The 18,791-nt window shown below is 48.3% G+C and overlaps 1 protein-coding gene across 1 annotated transcript; it reads right to left on the reverse strand.

Moving 5' to 3' along the window:
- Positions 1–1,087: 1,087 nt before the first annotated feature.
- IL21R (interleukin 21 receptor) lies at positions 1,088–14,810 on the reverse strand. The gene is made up of 9 exons (XM_083412685.1): positions 14,506–14,810; positions 10,509–10,591; positions 9,230–9,344; positions 5,474–5,655; positions 4,659–4,813; positions 4,222–4,390; positions 3,788–3,887; positions 3,281–3,365; positions 1,088–2,602 (listed from the first exon to the last, which is right to left on the reverse strand). The coding sequence occupies exons 1-9, from the start codon at positions 14,697–14,699 to the stop codon at positions 1,748–1,750; spliced, it is 1,938 nt and encodes a 645-aa protein (XP_083268811.1). The 5' UTR covers positions 14,700–14,810; the 3' UTR covers positions 1,088–1,747.
- Between the last annotated feature and the right edge of the window lie 3,981 nt (positions 14,811–18,791).

Here is an 18,791-nt window from a genome sequence, read left to right on the forward strand (position 1 = left end):
TTTAGTGCTCTTGCGCATGCATGAGGGTCGAAACCCGCAATTAACCCGTTCCGGTACTTCCGGGTTTGGTGCGGTCCGTAACCCAAAAATATGCAACCCGCAGCGTTTGCAACCCGAGATATGACTGTATCTGCTAATTCTTGGGAGCCTTTCTGGCTAAAAGGTGGCATATAAATAAACAATAACATAAAGTAACAAGGGGGGATTCTTATTCCAGCCTGCATCTGTCCTGGGTTTGAAATAGTTTTTTAATATGCCATGATTGTTAAAGCGCTTTGGCACGTTTCCCAGAAAGAGGTTCTTGAATGAACAAAGAAATGAAGTTTATCACCAAGTTAAATGTTGAGTAGAATTGTTTAATTGCAGAATGAAATGGAGAATGTCTGCATGTATATTGCTAAGGGTTTAACACTGGAAAATTCCATTGGGGGGATGCTAAAGCTCTCTAAGCTTCTAGCTGGGTTAATGATTAACTGTTAATGCTCTCTGCCCCTTTCATGTGAGTGTTTAACCTTAGACTACATGTTTACAGTATTCAATTACAAATCTCCATTTTGAAGGGAGCTGTCTTTGGTTTTTTATTTCCCAGGAATAGTGGAAGAAAGATGTGCAATAAGTCTTTCCATGAGATACAACTCCAGGCTAATGGAGATTGTAGGGAGAGACCTTTGATTCTAGGTCTCTTTAGAGTCATATTTCTAAGATATTGAGCCTATGCTTGGACAAGTCTTATGGAATTATTTGGAGTTATCATTATTTGTTTTTATACTGTACCAGTTTTGAAGAAGTTCTGGTTAGTAAAGCTCTGAATCATATTTATGGGTCTGGGCAATTTTTATTCCGAAAGGAGTCAGCTTTTATGCATCCAATTGCTTCAAGCTACGCAATATTATCATGTGCAATAGTAACCCCTCCACCCTATCCCAGACCCACCAGCTGCTTTTCAGTTTCCAATTCAGGCTTGGACTTCCCTTTGTGGAGGAAACTCTGTCCTCCAAATCTCCTTTTTCTCCCCTTTTGCCTTGGCCTTCACTCCCCCAAGCAATGGCCATGCACGCGCCCCACTAGTCACACAAATCACCACAACTGTGATAGACCTTCTTTATTAAGTGCTATACAACAAATGCCAACATAATTGGTCCCTGCCCAGGGCTCACAGCCTGAAGTGTGGTAGCCCCAAAAAAGAGGAGGAAAGGATAGGGAAAGAGGGAGGGGGAAGGTTGGGGGTCCTCTGGGGCTCTTCATGGAGCATAGCTGCTGCTGCGGAGAGTCCAGCTTTGGTGGGGGGCCTCCTCCTGATTGATGCTGGCCTTGAAGACTACAATTTTCTCCCCACCAAAGGGGTGGAGCAAATGTGATGGGCATGTCTCCCTCTTTCTGCCCAGCTCACCCCACCCCACCCATGTGCACCCCCATGTGTGGCTTGGAAATTGAAGTCTGCTTTGTAGTTGACACTCCCAACTTCATCCAAAGATTTCACAGCCTTTGTAAAAATATTAACTTTTTTAAGAAAAAAAGAGGAATTTGCCAAGGAGGGGGAAAAACAGCTTCCAGTCCTGGGGTGGGTGGGTCTCCCGGTGCAAAGGAGGAGGTGTCTGGTAGTGGCAGCAAAGGCTTCCCTGCTTATTTCTCTCTTATGCAGGAGAAAGCTGAGCGTCCAAGCAAGACCCATAGATCTTTGCAAGGCGTGAAGGAGCTTCACGGTGGCCTCGACAGGTGCTCAGCTCCTGCTTCCCCCTCTGTGCTTTTAACTGGGCTGCGCCCTGTTGTGACAGGAGGAGACCCACTGCTTGACATAGCTGGGCAGGAGCTCTTCCCCTGTCTCTCCGCTTTCCACACTGAGGAGTTCAGACCCACAGCCTGTCGGCCTCCTCTCGAACTCAGAGTCCACAGGGCTCCCACAGTCACACTCTGCAAAGCCACTGTCAATGGTATCCAGATCCAGGCCATTGGCAAGGAGGTCCCCATCTGCATCCAAGTCAGGAGAGAGCAGGTCTCGGTAGGAAGCGATGTCCTCCTCCTCTGGAGACAAGAGGCCTTCCAGGGTCCAGGGCTCAGGAGGCGAACCAAAAAAGTCCACCTCCTTCCCAGACCTTTTTCTGCCCAGGGAGCCGCCAGCTTGCGAGAAAGGAGTAAGAGTCTCGAGGAGAGGGTCTCCTGACCAGGACTCCAAGGCAGACAAGAAAGCCTTCCTCTGGGCGGCTGCTGGTGGGACCATGTCCACCAGGAGCAGATTCTCGGAGATCTGGTCCTCATTGAAGAGGATGCCCTGGTAGGCGTCTCTTTCATCCTGGCCCTCCTCCAGAGCACAGCATCCTGTGGCCCCCTTGCACCGCGGGCAGCAGGCGGTAAACTCTCCAGCCACAGTGACGGTGTCAATGGAGAGGTGGCCGTAGGCCTGATCATGGGTGGCATCCTGGCTCCCAGGCAGGTGGGAAGCAAATGTAGCAGGGGAGGGTGCATGGCCCCCACTCTGCTGCTCCTTGGCAGGGCTGGGGGGAAGGGGCTTTTGGCCCATCCCAAACACATCCAGCAGGGCTGTGCTCCATTCAAAGTTGTCCAGCATGGCTCCGGGGCAGGAGATGCCGCCGCCCACCCACTTCTGCACAGGAGAGAGAGAGAGAGGTGTCAGCAGGCTGTGGCCAGAGAAACAGCAGGTGTGGGCCTTTTTTTTAACCATCTGGGGAATGGAAGGAATTGCATACCTTCAGAAGGACATATCCCAGGAGAGGAGCTCCTTCCTCCAGCCCAGACTGTGCAACCCAAGTGCCCTCTTATCAGCTAACCCATCATCTCCTGGCATCCTTCTGTGCCAAGAGGAAACTCCTCCCCCACCTGTAATGCACCTGGTGGCTGCAAGGGCTATGTGATTTCCACAGGACTCTGCCCAGAGCTCACTTTTTCAGAGAGGATCCTGCCCCATAGGGATGGGAATTGGGGTGAGAGAGAGAAGCAGGCAGAGCCCCTGCTGTGGGGAGGGGACATGGAGGAAGCCTGGGGTGGGGGAGAAGGCAGGCCTTGTGTCAAGAGGAGACCCCCACCCCTCCACCAAGTCCCCAACTTCTCTGCAGAATATTAGGCAGCCTGATGTCCTCCCTCCCACCGACCATGCCTTAAGGCTCCTGGCACTTGAGGCAGGACCCCCCCCCCCAAACACATACAGGAACTTTCTGACTTGGGTGATGCCCGGAGGATCCGTAAGTGCCTGTGGGTCAGTTCAAACAGCCACTCCAACACCCTCCCCTCCCCCTCCTGTCTGGTGGGTAGGAGTCGTTTGTACCTTGAAGTCTCCATTGTGGATCAGGTAGAGGGGTTGGAAAAAGGGGGCCGGGCTGGGGATGAAGATGTCCAGCTTCTTCCACAACCTGCCAGAGGGAAAGGAGAGCTGGAGGCCTTTTGTGGGGAGTGCCCAAACTTCATTTCACCGACTACCCACGGGAGGGACTAGGAGTATGGCCAGGCCTTGAGGCGTTGGCGGCTCAGACTTGCTGCCCAGCAACTGCCTTGTCCAAGGAACCTCATGGCTTCCCTTTCTAGGGAACTCAGCCACCCACTGCCACAAGCAAGCAAGCCCATGGCTGGTGCTCTGCAGACTGAGGGAAAGAGGGAGTGGGCTTGGTAGACTTACTTGAGTGGGGCTTCTTGGGAGGTGATGCATCCCCCACCCACCATTTCCTTTCTCTGTGTAGGGTAGGTCATCCAGCTGGGAAGTGGGCAACCTGCGGCCAACCAGAAGCTCTCGGCAGCCCCGCCACCCCAGCATCCAGCATCCAACTCCCACACTCACCTTTGGTGCTGCCAGCCCAGGAAGACCACAAGAGCAATCAATGGGCTGAGCACCAGCAGGAACCACAAGGACCACTTGTCTCCTGGCCTGTCCTCCACGGCTAAGGAAGGAAACCAGTAATATCAGTTACTTTTCTTGGTAGCTCCACTGGGGGTTGCCAGGGTGGGCTGGGCTCTGGGGCTCAGTCAAGATGAGTTTCCCTGGGATCGTGGCCAGAGCTCCCTCCTAGGGCAGCAGAGTAGCAGGAGGGGGTCTACTTGACAGGAAAGAAGAGAGGCTGCTCCTCTGATCTGCCATGGATTCATGGTCTCAAAGGTGCAGAAGGCCCCCCTGGACTGGGAGAGGGGCTTATGAACGGCCTTTGATGGGAAGGTTCAGCCCTCCTTATATGGGCAGAGGCCAAGACCCCTCGTGAGGAGGGAGGGGGGACTCACCCCTTGGCAGCGTCCTCAAGGTCGTCTTGGGACTCCAGTCGCTCCAAGCCCCCTGGTATAAGGAGTCTTCCCTTGGCTTTGCCCGAACCTGGAGTTCGTAGTCTGTGTCCCCTTTGAACTCCTGGGGGAGCCACAAGGTCTCGGTGTACTGCAGAAGATGGCTGTGTCTCTGCAGGAAAGGGAAGAAGCCAAAGGGCTGGAAGGAATTCTGAGAAATGCTCCCTACCTCTGCCACCTTCATAGCAATTCAGAGGAGTTACTCAAATGATCCTGAAAGAGCCCCATGACTTCCCAGTGCCCCTGAAGCCCAAGTCCAGAGAAGCACTAAGAAACTTTGGGGTTGAGCTCCAGGGTGGCCAGCCAGCCACTGAGGGCCTGACTGGGCAAATGGTGCCTGCCGCCATCCAGCTCAGGCTGGCCCTTGCCTCCTGGCTTACCTGCCATGGATGTCCCCTCTGTCGGTAGCGCAACTCATACTGCAGCTCCGTGTCCAGATAGAAGTACTCATCTTGCTGGTACATGGTGCTCCAGGAGAGGTTGTAGCCCTCAGGGGAGACAAGAGCCCTCAGGCTGAACGGCGGGGATGGCTTAACTGCGGAAAGAGTCAAGGTGGGCTCCTGAGGGCATCTGGCTGACAGGACTTGACCCCCACCCACTGGGTGAAGCAGCAGTGACACCCCCAAATCCCCAGGGTGTAGTTGTGGGGGGAAGCCCCTGCAGGGCACGACAGGGGGATGTCCCTCCCGCCTCCAAGTGGAGCATGGTGAAAGCATCTGGGGCTGCTGGGGTTGAATGAAAGGCGGTGAGTTATTCATTCACATTCATATTCATTCATTCATTCATTCATTCATTGAATACACCGCCCTTCATCCGAAGATTCCAGGGCAGTTTACATCAGAAAAACACAAAATACATAATGGCGTGGGGGGCAGGATGGAGAATAACCCCGTCAAAACATTTAAAAGGCCCCAGGTTGTTTAATCGGTCCAAGGTTAGCTGGCTGTAGGAGCTTGAAAACTCGTTGCCTTCATACTTGTAAATAAACCCAAATCTCAAAAGATGCCACCACCACACCCGTAAGTGAGGAAGGGTCTCTGAGCCCGGCTGCAACAAGCCTCTACCTGCGCACGCCAGCAGCCCCTGCGTGTGTCCTCCTCCTCCCAGTCCCACTCACGTGTCCAGACGGGCACAGAGTCCTGGACCACCCCTTGGGGCTTGGGGGTTACCCACTTACCCCCCCCCCCATACTTACAGTGTTCTTGGAAGACAAACTCGTTCTTACACACTTGCCGTTGCTCATCCCCCAGCTTCACGACCACCTCAAAGTTGTTGTTCCCAAAGCAGATACTCTGCTCTGCAAAGCAGGTGTATCGGGCGGCGGAGGCGGCGGTACCATTGGAGGTGAAGGAGCAGTTGCCGCCTTCTCCGCAGTCCCTGCGAACATCAAAGATGCCCCCGCTCAGTGTGGGACGGTCATGGCTGCTCCCTCCGTGAGCCAGGAAAGTCCCACAGCTGCAGCCATGATTCTCAAGAGGACCCCAATTGGGACAACCGTGGCGCTAGACCCGCGCTCAGGCGCCCGGAGCGGCTTCGTGCAGTCTGGCGGCTCCCGAGTAGGAGGCGGCAGCGGCGGCGCCTGAGGCGCGGCCTAGCTTGTGAGGCGCTGCTGAGTCGCCCCGCCTGGGCTCCGGCCGCAACATGAGTATTGGCGGCTCGGATCGGAACGAGGAGTTCTACCAGCAGCTGCGGCTGCAGGAGCTGTACGGCAAGGAGGGCGAGGAAGGCGGCGAGGACCCTTTCACGTACACGGACCCGGCGGACGGGACGCAGTACGAGTGGGATCCCGACAAGAAGGCCTGGTTCCCGAAGGTTACTGAAGATTTCCTGGCAACATATCATGCTAACTACGGCTTTCCCACTGAAAGTTCAGATAGCTCATCTGCATCTCTTAGAAAGACTGAATCTAAAACACCCACAGATTCAAAGGCTACCCAGGTCCAGCAGGCAACAGGTCCAAAAGCATCTCAGGCAACGGATCTTAAACCAAAAGGAGAGAGAATAAAACCGGACGCAGGATGGTTTCATGTTGAAGAACAGAGAAACACAAATGTATATGTGACAGGTTTACCGCCAGACATTACAAAAGATGAGTTCGTGCAGGTTATGTCAAAATGTGGTATTGTTATGCGTGATCCACAAACAGAGGAGCCTAAAATTAAACTTTACAAAGACAAAGAAGGAAATCTGAAAGGAGATGGGCTCTGCTGCTACTTAAAGAGAGAATCTGTTGAACTAGCATTCAAACTATTGGATGAAAATGAAATTAGAGGCTACAAATTGCATGTGGAAGTTGCACAGTTTCAACCGAAGGGGGAGTACGATGCCAGCAAGAAGAAAAAGAAATGCAAAGACTACAAGAAGAAGCTGTCTCAACAACAAAAACTTCTGGATTGCAGACCGGAGAAGAAAGATGGCAGTGTTCAAATGCGGCACGAGCGTGTTATCATTATCAGGAACATGTTCCACCCAAGCGATTTTGAGGAAGATCCTTTAGTGCTAAATGAGATAAGAGAAGATCTTCCGACAGAATGTGAAAAGTTTGGACAAGTAAAGAAAGTAATTTTATTTGATAGGCACCCAGATGGTCTTGCTTCTGTGTCATTTAAAGAAGCAGAAGAAGGAGATGCCTGCAAACAGGCACTCAACGGGAGATGGCTTGGTGGACGTCAGCTCTCTGTGGAGACATGGGATGGTGTAACAGATTATCATGTCGAGGAGACTTCAAGAGAAAGGGAAGAGAGACTGAAGGGTTGGCAAAAGTTTTTAGGTGATCCAAATACAGAAATGCCAAAAACAGCATCTGACGCAGATTCTTCGGAAACATTTGTCCAGCTCCCAGAAGGCGTTCAGTGCATCTGAGGGTGGCCCAAAGGGTGAAGCAGCTGAGAGAGGAGATAATGGCGAGGGTACCAATGAAGATGTCACAGCATCCACAGACAGCAGTGTTGCAGGCAGTGACGAGGAAGCGGAGACAGAATGTCTTTAACTCATTTGTAAAAGCATGTACGTAGGGTAACCTTTAGACCTCTATTATCCTGTGCTTCGAAGCAACTGCAGGCAGCATTCAAATGAATATAAATGCATTACCCTATTACGATACCATCAGCGTGTTTTGAGGTGTTTCATTAAAAGCAACATTTAATGATCATCTTTAAAAACATATGTTCATATCTGCTGCTGTCCAAGCTGTGTGTATGTGTCCATAAGTTGCCAACAGCCTCCTGAACTGACCAGTTGTCTTACATTATATCTTTGCTTGTCAATGAAGTCCATTAGTGTGATCAGGTACAAACTTGCAGTTCCTATTAACTACACAATGACCTTTAGAATTACAGAGGTATGAATGCTTTCAATTTTTTTGTTCCCAGTTTCCTTAATGCCCCAATCTTTGGGTGTTCCAGTACTTATTTGGATGATCTGGCTTTCCTGATACTGCACACTTTTAAAATAACAGATAACTGAGAATACATTACAGTATAGACACTCTGTACATGTAGCTGGGGAGTGGAAAAACAATTATCACCCACAATTAATAAAGATAAATGTTCTGAAATTACTTTCCTGGGATGCAAAGTTTTTGATGACTGAAGTTCCCCATTCATTTTAATTCACTTTAAATCCTGATGAGATTAGGTGACAAATAGGAAAAATGTGTAAATAAGACTGATCTCTGTTTTTAATTTTTTGATGATGAATTCATATTGGAAACAAAGCAAGAGCTTGTGTGGTGGAAGTGCTATTCTTTTTTTCATATTACTGTGTTCAAATGTAGTTTGGTTTCAGGCGTTTGTCAAGGGTGATGAGCATATGGGGCCTGTTCTTTTTGTATGCTTGGTTTTACTACAGGAGACTACAAATGAAATTGTTTTGAGATTCCCTCTCAAAATTGTTGCTAAAAATTTTAAAGACAGATCTTTGTTTACAGATACAAACCATTCAGAACTAGCAAACATTTGTGTCTTGGTTTTAAATGTACCTGACTTTCCAAATGTTGTATATAAAATTATTTTCCAATACCATTTTTAACAAGATCTATCAAATCAACTGCACTGAAAACCATCAAACTTACTATTTTTAAGCTCAATTCAGACATAATGAGAAACCATGAACTTCCATGAAAAGAATGAGCGACAGTGGGCGTCTTCCTCCTAATGTTTAGCATACCCGTTTTGGATTTGGGAATATGGGATTATGTTTAAAAAAATTAAAGAGATTAAATTTGCATTTAAAAAAAAGAGGACGCTGCCCTGCATGGCCCATGGAGACCCTACCAGCTTCATCCCTTTCCCCATTCTACCAAGCAGCCACTTGCTGGAATGAACCTGCTGGCTGGGGTGGGCTGCCTTAGCCTTCATACCCCCCCAATCCAAACTGTCTTGCTCTAGTCCAGGATTTCCCAAAGTTGGGTCTCCCATCATCCCTAGCTAGCAGGACCAGTGGTCATGGATTATGGGAATTGTAGTCTGAAAGCAGCTGGAGACCCAACTTTGGGAAACTCTGCTAGTCATTCCAGATGCAGAAGGACTTAAAGGAAAGGAAAGCTGAAGGCATGAAGGGAGCTGGCAGTGGCCAAGGAGGGCCTCAGAGAGCTGCCCTCTGGCTCAGCGGCTAAAGTGGCTTCCATCCTGGCAGCTGGGAGGAGACACACCCACCACAGATGTGCAACAGGGTTGTCTGATGGCACAAGCCTGACCAGCATTAGCTAGAGAGCAGACTCAGCTACAGCCGAAACAGCTGGTTAAGTATGTCCACAAAGGTGTGCCAAGGAGCCCCAGGGGTTAGCAGAGAAGGGAGCCATTCACTCCCGCCCCACTCCCAAGCAAAGCCAGGATTTGGGAGCCACAGAGAATGATATTCTGCCCCCGAACCCTGTGAAAGTCATGGGGGCAGCCCTAAAGTTCCAGGGGGCTGGGGTCAACGGCATGTCTTCCTCCACATCCATACATACCATGTCGCTGTGAGGTGGTACTGAGCTCTGCTGGAGGCATGGGGGTCATTTCCCCACATGCATGTCAAGGTCTGGATGTAGTCGGCAAAACAGGTGAGATTCCCACAAGCTGAAGCTGGAGGTGAGACAGGTGAGACAAATGTGGCTGCTCAGAGGATGGGGTGCATGATGTAGAGACCCATCTGTCCCCTACCCCACAATACAACTGAAAGATATTTGATTCTGGTAGAGGAGGTGGGTAGGCCTGCCTCCCGAAAAAACAAAACCCATCTAACCTACTAAATCTAGGTGCCTCGGTCAGAACCATCTCCACCTGCAGCTGTGCTCTGAAGCTCAGGCCTAAAAGCCTCCAATTCCAACTTCCTGGCCTTCCCTGTGATTGAACTTTGGACTTCTAGTGCTGATCACTTGTGGATTTTGGGTGGTCATTCTGATCAGTGCACGTGTTTGCTTATGGGTCGCCTACAGTAGGACATCCCCAGCAAGGGGATGAAGATCCCCACCCCAAGGAATCGGAGGCTATTTCCACAGCAGGCATTTAGTCGCCCCGCTTTGAGCACTCAGTCTTGATAGGGCATCCACACACCATCGGCATCTTCTTGTGGCTCAAAAATGCCTGCCCCAAACAATCGGGCTGTGAGGAGGTGCATACCCTCCAAAATTCCTCAGGTGAAAACGTGGGAATGTTTAATAATACATCCCACAGAAAATAGGGACATTCTTGCAATTGGAGACTACGGAATAGGCGTGTTGACACTATAGGGGAGGGGTGGAGAGCCTCTGGCTTGCGGGCCCACCTTGGCCTACCAGGGGCTGCACTTCAGCCTGCAAGATTGCATGCCCATCACTGGTAGTGTCAGCCAATGAGCAGGACAGGATTGAATCCCACAGCGACTGCACAATCCTGTTCCAATCCCTGCTCATCAGCTGAAGTCTTTCCACCCCTAACAGTGAGTGATGTGCCACAGCTGCACAGACACTCCATTTGGCTTTCACTAAGACACCCCTTGACATGGTGACAATCATAATCCCCACCCCACTGAAAGCACTTTCACATAAGGACTCGGTGACACTGCTTGCACAAAATCATTGCACTGTTGCTTCTGGCAAACAGGTCTTTCTGCATTGTTTCAAAATGTCTCGATGAGGGTTGTTTTTGGAAAGTGAATGAATAAGCTGCACTGCGTGTGTGTGTGAGAACTTCCCCCTCCACCTCCTCCCACATGGAAAGCAAAACCACTTTCAATCATCTGAATGCATTCTTGAAGGCTGGGCTTACCTTGCTGAAGGAAGAGCAGCAGCAGCAGCCATCCCCACACCTGGCCTGCCATCCTTCCTCTTGCCACAGTCCCTTGGGGCTCCCTGCAAGACAATTCAGAGCAACTTTGTCAGGAATGAGAGAGGAGTGTGAGATTCCAGGAAGGGATCCCAGAAACTTTCAGGCACTGAGTGAGAGGAGCATCTGGAGTCCAAATCCTCAAAGACCAGCCAGATTGCAAACTCACAGTTCTTGAGCTGTCAGGGTGCCCTCACAGCAGGATACGCACAGACATGCAATTCACTGTATTCTTATTTTATTTTAATTTAATTTATGCATTTTCCATTTTTCTATTTACACGTCATACATTTTCCATCATACAAAATGTCGCTACAGACATCCCAACCCAACATACCGTAGCATTCTAGGTCTACCTTACATTGCTGCATATCTCCGACCCTATTTTTTACCTTTTAATTCCTCCATTGTTGTTAACTGTTGCTCATGAAATTACCCCTACTTGTAGCTTAGTTTTAGTATCATATCTTTTAAAATATTCTCCAAGGCTTTGCCACGCGCCCCTTATCTGTTTCTTGCCTTGTAAATTCACTGTAAATAAGTGTCAAGCAATGAATATTGGGGCAAACAAACAAATAAAAACATAATTTCCCATATGGTCTAAATTTCTCATGTGGTCTAAACTGGCGGTGGCAGACCAGAAATGAAATCTTGAGGTCATAATAGATAGCTCAGAGAAGACATTGACCCAGTATTCAGCAGCTGTGAAAAAGGCATTATTCCATAGTAGGGATCATTAGTGGGGGGAAATGGAAGATAAATCTGCCAGCATCATAATGCCATTATACAAATGAGACCACATTTGGAATATTGTGTACAGCTCTGATAACCTCAACTCTAAAAGGATAATCTAGAGTTGGGAAAGGTTCCGAAAGGGGCAACCAAAATTATGAAGAAAGACTTCAGTATTTGGGACTTTTAGAGAAAAGGTGAGTAAGAGACAACATAACAGAAATTTATAGAATTATGCATGACACAGAGAATGTGGGTGGAGAACTCATGAACATTCAATGAAGCTGAATGCTGAAAAATTCAAGATAGATAAAAGCAGTGCTTTTTCTTTCTTTCCAGGGAGTACTTGAGGGTAAGCAGTACTGGCACCTCTTTTTTGTTGTTGTAAAAAAGTGGGGCACTTATTGTAACAACTTCACGGTGAGCACCGGCACCTATTTTTCTAGGGAGAAAAGCACTGGATAAAATAAAGTCCTTCATGCAGCGCATAGTTGAACTAAGGAATCCACATCACATGCCTTTAAAACGTGATTAGACCAATTCATGGAGGATAGAGCTATCAATGGATTCTACTTGTCTATATATCATCACCACCAGATTTTATTGGTCAACCAAATGCAGGTTATAGTCCCATCATCATGTCCTCCTACCTGTGGGCTTCCTATAGGCATCTGGCTGCTCAGGAGGGGAAGGAGACTCATTGGTCCCCCTTTGGCCTGATCCAGCAGGACTGGACTAATGTACAGAGATCCTCCGGGAGCTCTACCCAATCCCATTTTGCTTTATCCATCCTGAAAAATTTGGTGTCATCACTAAACCTGGACAATGCACTGCACCAGGTCATTGACAAAATTAGTTGAAAAGCATAGGCCTTCTCAATACTGATCCACAGGGAGCCCCATGCCATACACCTCTCCATTGTGAAAGCTGTCCATTTATTCCTGTTCTCGGTTTCCTGTCCCACTTTCTGAAGGAAGCACTCTTGCCTCCAAAAGCTTCTGTGTCTCTGTTCATTAACCACACCAACATCCTCTTGAACTGGTTGACTCCTTCCCTGATCTGTGGTACACCTTCTAGCTGAGCTTCTGTTACTGCAATTTTGGAAAACCACTCAAGATGTTCTCAGACAGGTTCGGTACAGGCCAGATGAAAATACTGTCAGGTGGATTCACAGCTGTTGGAAAACCATCCATGGCTCCTCATCAAAATGGGGAGGGGGAGTGTGTCTCCATCCTTGGCTAGGTACTTTTCAACATTTTTACCACAGTAACTCAGTTGAGAGATGGAGAGGGTTCTTTTCAAATTAGCAAAGCTCAGGGTAACAGGAAAAACAAATGACCTTGACAGAAAGGACAACTGGGATGAAATTTAACAAATGTAGTTGACTAGGAGACTAGGGTTCAAAAACCTACTCAGCCATCAAGTCCACTGAAGGGTGATACTGGGCCACTCACTGCCTAACCTACCTCTTAGGGTTGTTAATAGGATTAAATAGTGGGGGGCGGGGGGGGGGGGGAGAGAAGCGTGTATGCTACTTTGAGCTCCTTGCAGGAAAAGGAGGGATATAAAGGTGGGATAAAAGATGGTAATAATAAATAAAATGCAAACGCAAATGTAGATATGAAGTGGACTTCACAATGGTGGTCAATTGCAAGTCTCACTGAGTTACATCAGACGTAGCCTTTTTGTTTTTATTTCTAATTCGCAAAGATGAAAACAATCAGGCTTCAATTATCTGCTGATTTCTGAAAAATTATAACCCTGTTCCAGACAACAAACAAACCAGAATCTGGGTAAAAGGCTTTGTCAAATCATAAAATGAGTCAACCCACCAAAATTAGCTATTTATTCCTTAAGAGAACCGCTCAGGGGGGAAACAGAGCACTTGACAAGGTTTTGAGAGGTAAATCTATTTGTATACAGAAGAGTAATTCACTCAAGGCACAAATGATTTGTTTGTTCTGGAAAATAATGGTTCAGAGCCCCATAAAACAAAACAAGGATCCACTCAACGAGAAGTCCATCATCTCCAGAGCAATGGAGAGGGATGTTGGTGCACCAGATTTGGCTGAGGAGAACCACAGAGCCAATTTCTTTGAATTTCTTGACTGACACCACATGAATATTACAAAGAGAAATTTAAATATTTAAAATGTAACTTGCTCAAAAAAGGAACTAGTGGTTTAATAGGCCCCCCTCACACTGTGAGATAAATTTATTAGTTTTCATTCCAGATACCTCTCAGTGAGGCTTACTAGAAGTGTAACCCTACGCAGATTTAGGGGGAGAATTGCAACCTCTGGTGGATCGTGAACTCGCCAAGTGGTATTCAGAAATGACTCAGTCAGGATTTCAAAGAAAAGTCCAACTAGTGCTAAATTCAGTTGCGATGGCTGGGCTGATTTATTAACAAACCTGGGAAATTTTTATACTGTCAAAAAAGAAAAATGCTTGAGAGAAGACTATATGAAAAAGAGAGTGAGGTATCATTTTTGTATGGATGTTTGTGTTAGCATTCAGAATGGCGAAGAGAGCAACAAAGTTTGTGTCCTGCCTATGGACTTCCCAGAGCCATCTGGCTGGTCACCATTAAAACTCTCCGCGTTTTCTTTCCAGGAAAATGGTTGGAAGAACTAAGCTGCACTCCCCTAATTGATGTCCTGATCCAAATCTCCCTCCATCCATTGCTACTACATTCTTTTTAACCTGTGTAAGAGCCCATTCACACAACTCCCATGTCATGCCATTTTTAGCTGATGGGCCAGACCAGCAGGAATGTGGAGCTTTACCTTTTCGATACATACGGAGAAAATGAAGCTGCCAGCCAGGCCTGAGAGTTGCTTCTCCACCAGCAACTCCCAGCACCTTCCCGGTGGGCCCCCTTTGGTCTGATCCAGCAGAATCTCCTTATGTTCTCATATCAGGTTGGTGGCATCTCCTCCTTCCACTGTGTGGACTCACCCATTCCAGAATGGGGCGGGGGACAGAACATGGCCAAAGGAGGCTACAGGAGGTGGATCTACCTGCTGCCCATGACTCCATGCTTCCAAGCATGGGGTCAGGCCCTGGCAGCAGGAGGGACTCCCATCATGGTGACCAAACGCTCAGCCGCATGTTTGGTGTCTCTTCCCAATACTCCTCATTGTGCCCAACGTTATTGTCCCCCCCCCCCGACTCCCTGCCTGACCCTGGGCAGCCCCTCACTTACCCAGCTTCACTGCTCTGGTCCTCTTCCTCAGTTGGCCATTGTCGCCTGGTGGGTCCTCGCTCAGCCTCCTGCGATGGTTGCCTTCTAGAGGTGTAAATGCCTTGATGAGTCATAACTAGATTTGGTTCTGGAACAGGCGTGACGTCAGCTCGCCCTGATATTACTGTACAAGCAGGAGGATGTGGTGAGGACATGAGGTGAGAGAAGGAGGAGGAGGTGGTAGTGTCCTCAGCCAGCTCCCCTACCCTTCACTCCTCCCCACAACTGAAAGCAGCATCCTGTAGGCAGACAGCATTTGCTTTGCAACCTGCAGGTAAAGCAGTAGCCAGCGATGCAGCAGAGGCGGTTAGAGCACTGAAGCCTAGAGCAAAAGCCGCTGGCTGCTTTTAAAAAGCAGAGAAAACAGGACTCAACCAGGTGGCAATTTGCTGCCTGCAGCAACCCATGACCCTCTGTGGCCAAGAGAGAGTTTGCCACGCACCTCCTCCCCATAAACCCCATTCAGGTGTGTACCACCAAGTGAATGGGGGAAAGTGGGAGCACGCTCAAGGGTCCCTACTCTCTAGGGCCTGTCTGTCACCTGGCCTTGTGTGGGCTCCCTGTGAGATCTAGAACCTTGAACATTCAGGGAATCCACATGAGCCCTCTAGCTCTTCTCCAGCACAAGGAGGACCACAGAGATGGGATGGAGGGGATGGGAGACATGGGGGTGGGGTGGCTCTTTCCCTAACAGCTATGGGAGGGCCTGGCAGCTGCAGCAGGCTCTCAAGAATCTGCCTTGGAGGGCAACAGTCCATCTATGCTCTGGAACTTCCTGCCTATTGAGATCAGGCTGTTCTGTTTTTGGTGCCTGCTAGAAATTGTGGTGTTTAGGCAAACCAAGCACTCCATTTGATTATGTATATTTGCTCTTAAACTCTATTGACTTTATTAAAAAAATTATTAAATATTTTCTTGGATTACACGCCTTGTTTCTTTTTTTTCAGGTTGTGCAGTATTTATTACAAATCAGTTACATTTGTTGTGAGACATTAGTGTTGAGTACAGTATAAGGTTAGGGGAGAGGAGGGGTGGTGCTCTGAGGCTTATATTCTTTTGTATAGTGAACGTGTGGGGTTTTGTGTCAGCATCAACTGGGTAGGTTTTCTTTCTGTTCATTTATTACCATACATTTCCTTGGTTCTGGGAGGTATTGGGGGGCAGGGTGTGGTTGGTTGTCTGTGGTTGGCTGCAGTGGGATCTTTTGCATGGGGGGGGGGGCTTCTTGGGTCAATCCAGATTGATTCGTATGCTGTCGTTGGATTCTTGTTGTTGTCTTGTTGGGCTGTGTACTGTATGTGATAAAGGAGAGCCATTCTGGGGTGAAGGTGTCTTCTTCTATTTGTCCCTGTGACAGTTTCAGTTTGTTGGTGAGCCTTTCTATTAAGGTCGTTTCCCATACAATTGGATACCATTGGTCCATGTTTACTCCTGACAGGTCTCTCCAGTGTCTGGCTATGAGGCTTTTGGCTGCTGAGAGTAGTTGGGTTATAAGCTCTGTATAATGTGAATGGTCATTGTGTTCTAGGACGATGTTCAGTAGGGCCAGTTATGGGGTAAGTTCTAATACCTGTTTAGTTATTTTGCATACCTCTCGTAGGACTGCTGTCCAGAAGGGTTGGTTTTAGGGCATTCCCACCACATGTGGAGGTATGTGCCTGTGGAGATGCAGCCTCTCCAGCATCTTGGCAAGTTTCCTGTGTGTATCAGCGCCAGTTTCCATGGTGTTAAGTACCACCTGTAGATGAGTTTCAGAGTGAGTTCCCTTCTTTTGGCTGATATGGACTTAAAGGGAGGTTTAGACCACCTTCTAATTCATTGGGTGGGGTTAATTTCATAGCCTATGTTGTGCTCCCATTGTTCTTTGATTGCATCAAGGGGGTTTGTGGGATTTTGGAACAGTATTTTGTATATTGTGGATACCATCCCTTTGCCGTGTCCCTCTGCTGTTGGGAGGTTTTCAAAGGTGGTCAAAAGAAAGCAAAACAATACATTTGGCACCTGCTGGGCTGCAGGAGTTGCTGGAAGGAAGTCTACAAGATGCCATCTTACCATCTTAGGGACTCCACTCTGGATTTGTGTAGGGTTTACTCCGTAACCATTTTTTCTCCTGAATATGTTCTGCAAGGCAGTGAGTACGGGATTTACTACCAAAGACTTTCTCACAAATGAGTATAGCTGCAAGGCAGTGCAGGTTTAAGACAAGAGTTTACTTTCTCCTAGCTCGGATACCTTCCCAGGTTGATGAGCCCCATCTGCCCTAATTATACTACTGTCAGGTAAATTGCAATTATCGAGTCAAGACTTGCTCAGAATAGGCGCCAATTAATCTAATATATACTGCACTATGCTTCAGTGTTTCATAACAATATACGTATACTTTTGAGGGTGTAGTAACACACCACTCTTCTTTAAATGTTGTTATTTTATCTTCCGATTATCCTCAGCTGCACTGAGCATGACAATCAGCATCCCTGATGGAAGCAGAATGTGAAAGGCAGCACGTAATATGCCCGATTCTATGAAAAGGGAATATAGATTACAGCTGAACTGAAGTGCCCTAGCATGGCAGGGATGGTAGCATCCACCCATTCATAGAAAGTACCTTGATCCAGTGATGGCTTCTGTCAATGGAAAGTAGGTGGTGTTTTCTGCTGGCTTTTCTTTCCCTGTCTAGCAGCCTGCTTCTCCTTTACCAAGCTTTTTCATCAAGAGTTGTGAAGCATTAAGTACCAGATGAATCAGAGAATGGTGGAGTTGAAAGGAACCACAAGGGTCAGCTGGTCCAACCCTCTGCAATGCAGGAAACCTTTTGCCCAACGTATGATTAGGAGTCCTATGACGGAGCTATCCAAGGAACTTTAAAGCTCTAGGTTAGGGCCAGTTAGGCGGCAATTCTAACCCCATTTACCTGGGAGTAAACCCTTCTGAATTCAGTAGGAATCACTTCCAAGTAGGCATGTTTAGGCTTGTACCGTTATAGTCTACAGAATGAATGGGTGTTCTGTGCTTGCCTCCACCTGAAAAAATCCTGGTTTGTTGTTTTCTTTTTCTTTTGGACGGCAGGTTTCTTACCATCCAGCATATAACTGGGTGGGGCTGGAACAAAGGGCAGAAATAGCAGAAGTGTGGAGCGTGGGCTGCTACGGAAGGCCCAGGGTTGCTACCAGCTGCCTGCCCGCCCACTAGTTCAATAGTCACCTCCCAACTTCATGCAAAGCAGGCTCTTCCTGGAGTCAAGTTCTCTTCTGCGAATCAGCTGGGGGCTTTCCACATCTGCTGCATGCTGTGCTGCACATTTTGCTCACCAACCCAGGGAAGGGGAGGAGTGGCACTTGAACACAATTCATTCCGAGCAGCAGGGCACCAAACTAATGCACTGGGCAAGGGCCCTTTCTCATTCTAGGGTTTAGCCAAGGACAAGAGTGGGGTGCTGCTGCTGCTGGGCGCAGCTGGCTGGCGTGGGTTTAAGGTCATCTGTGGCCTGATGGAGGATGGTGAGCTGGGGGCCAGCAGGCTTAGAGCTCCTAGAGGACTGCTGCCCCCTTGTGTCCAAGAGTCACTGCAAGGCCATCTGGGAGCTCTTTGAGGAGCCTTTAAGATAAGGGGGTCAGCTGAGGAAGACAGATCCTGCCTCCACGGAGGTGTAGTATGGCAGGGACCTCAAATCACTCAGATCCCCAGCAATGGAGGTACGAAAATTTTTATATTGCACAGTTCAAGTCATGCATCTTAATTGGCAGGTAACTAAACTTTTGCTTCAACCTGCAGAGGGTCCAATCCGCACACAGCCTACTGTGCCTATCAAATCCTGGCTGCACCCCGTGGCTCATAGTAAGCCAGCAGCAAGAGCCTGAGTGATGGCAGGAATCTGCACTCATACATTTAAAAGGTTACGCAGATTTATGCAAATGTGCTTCAACATTCAGGTTCTGTACTTGAATGTTTCTAACCACTTCCTTTCTTGTGAAGCTTCCATTCGCCTGGATAGCTTCTCATCTTCTCAGAAGCCATTCATTCTACAGGTACCTGTGAGACGCGAGTGAACCATGATGCCAGAATGGTCCACCTGGGCTGCCCACAGCCACACAGTCTTCTCTTCGCCAGCTGGGAGCAGCAGCCTCAGCCTCCATGGGGGGTCCATGACAGGTCCTTCCCCATGCAAGCTGCAAGCTTCTTTTCCTCCTTTTGTAAATGCCGTCCTGCCTATATCACACCTTGAGTGGAATAAGTGCAATAAAGCTGGA

The sequence above is a fragment of the Podarcis tiliguerta genome, assembly GCF_965153285.1.
Source record: "Podarcis tiliguerta genome assembly, chromosome: 14".
Taxonomy (NCBI): Eukaryota; Metazoa; Chordata; class Lepidosauria; order Squamata; family Lacertidae; genus Podarcis; species Podarcis tiliguerta.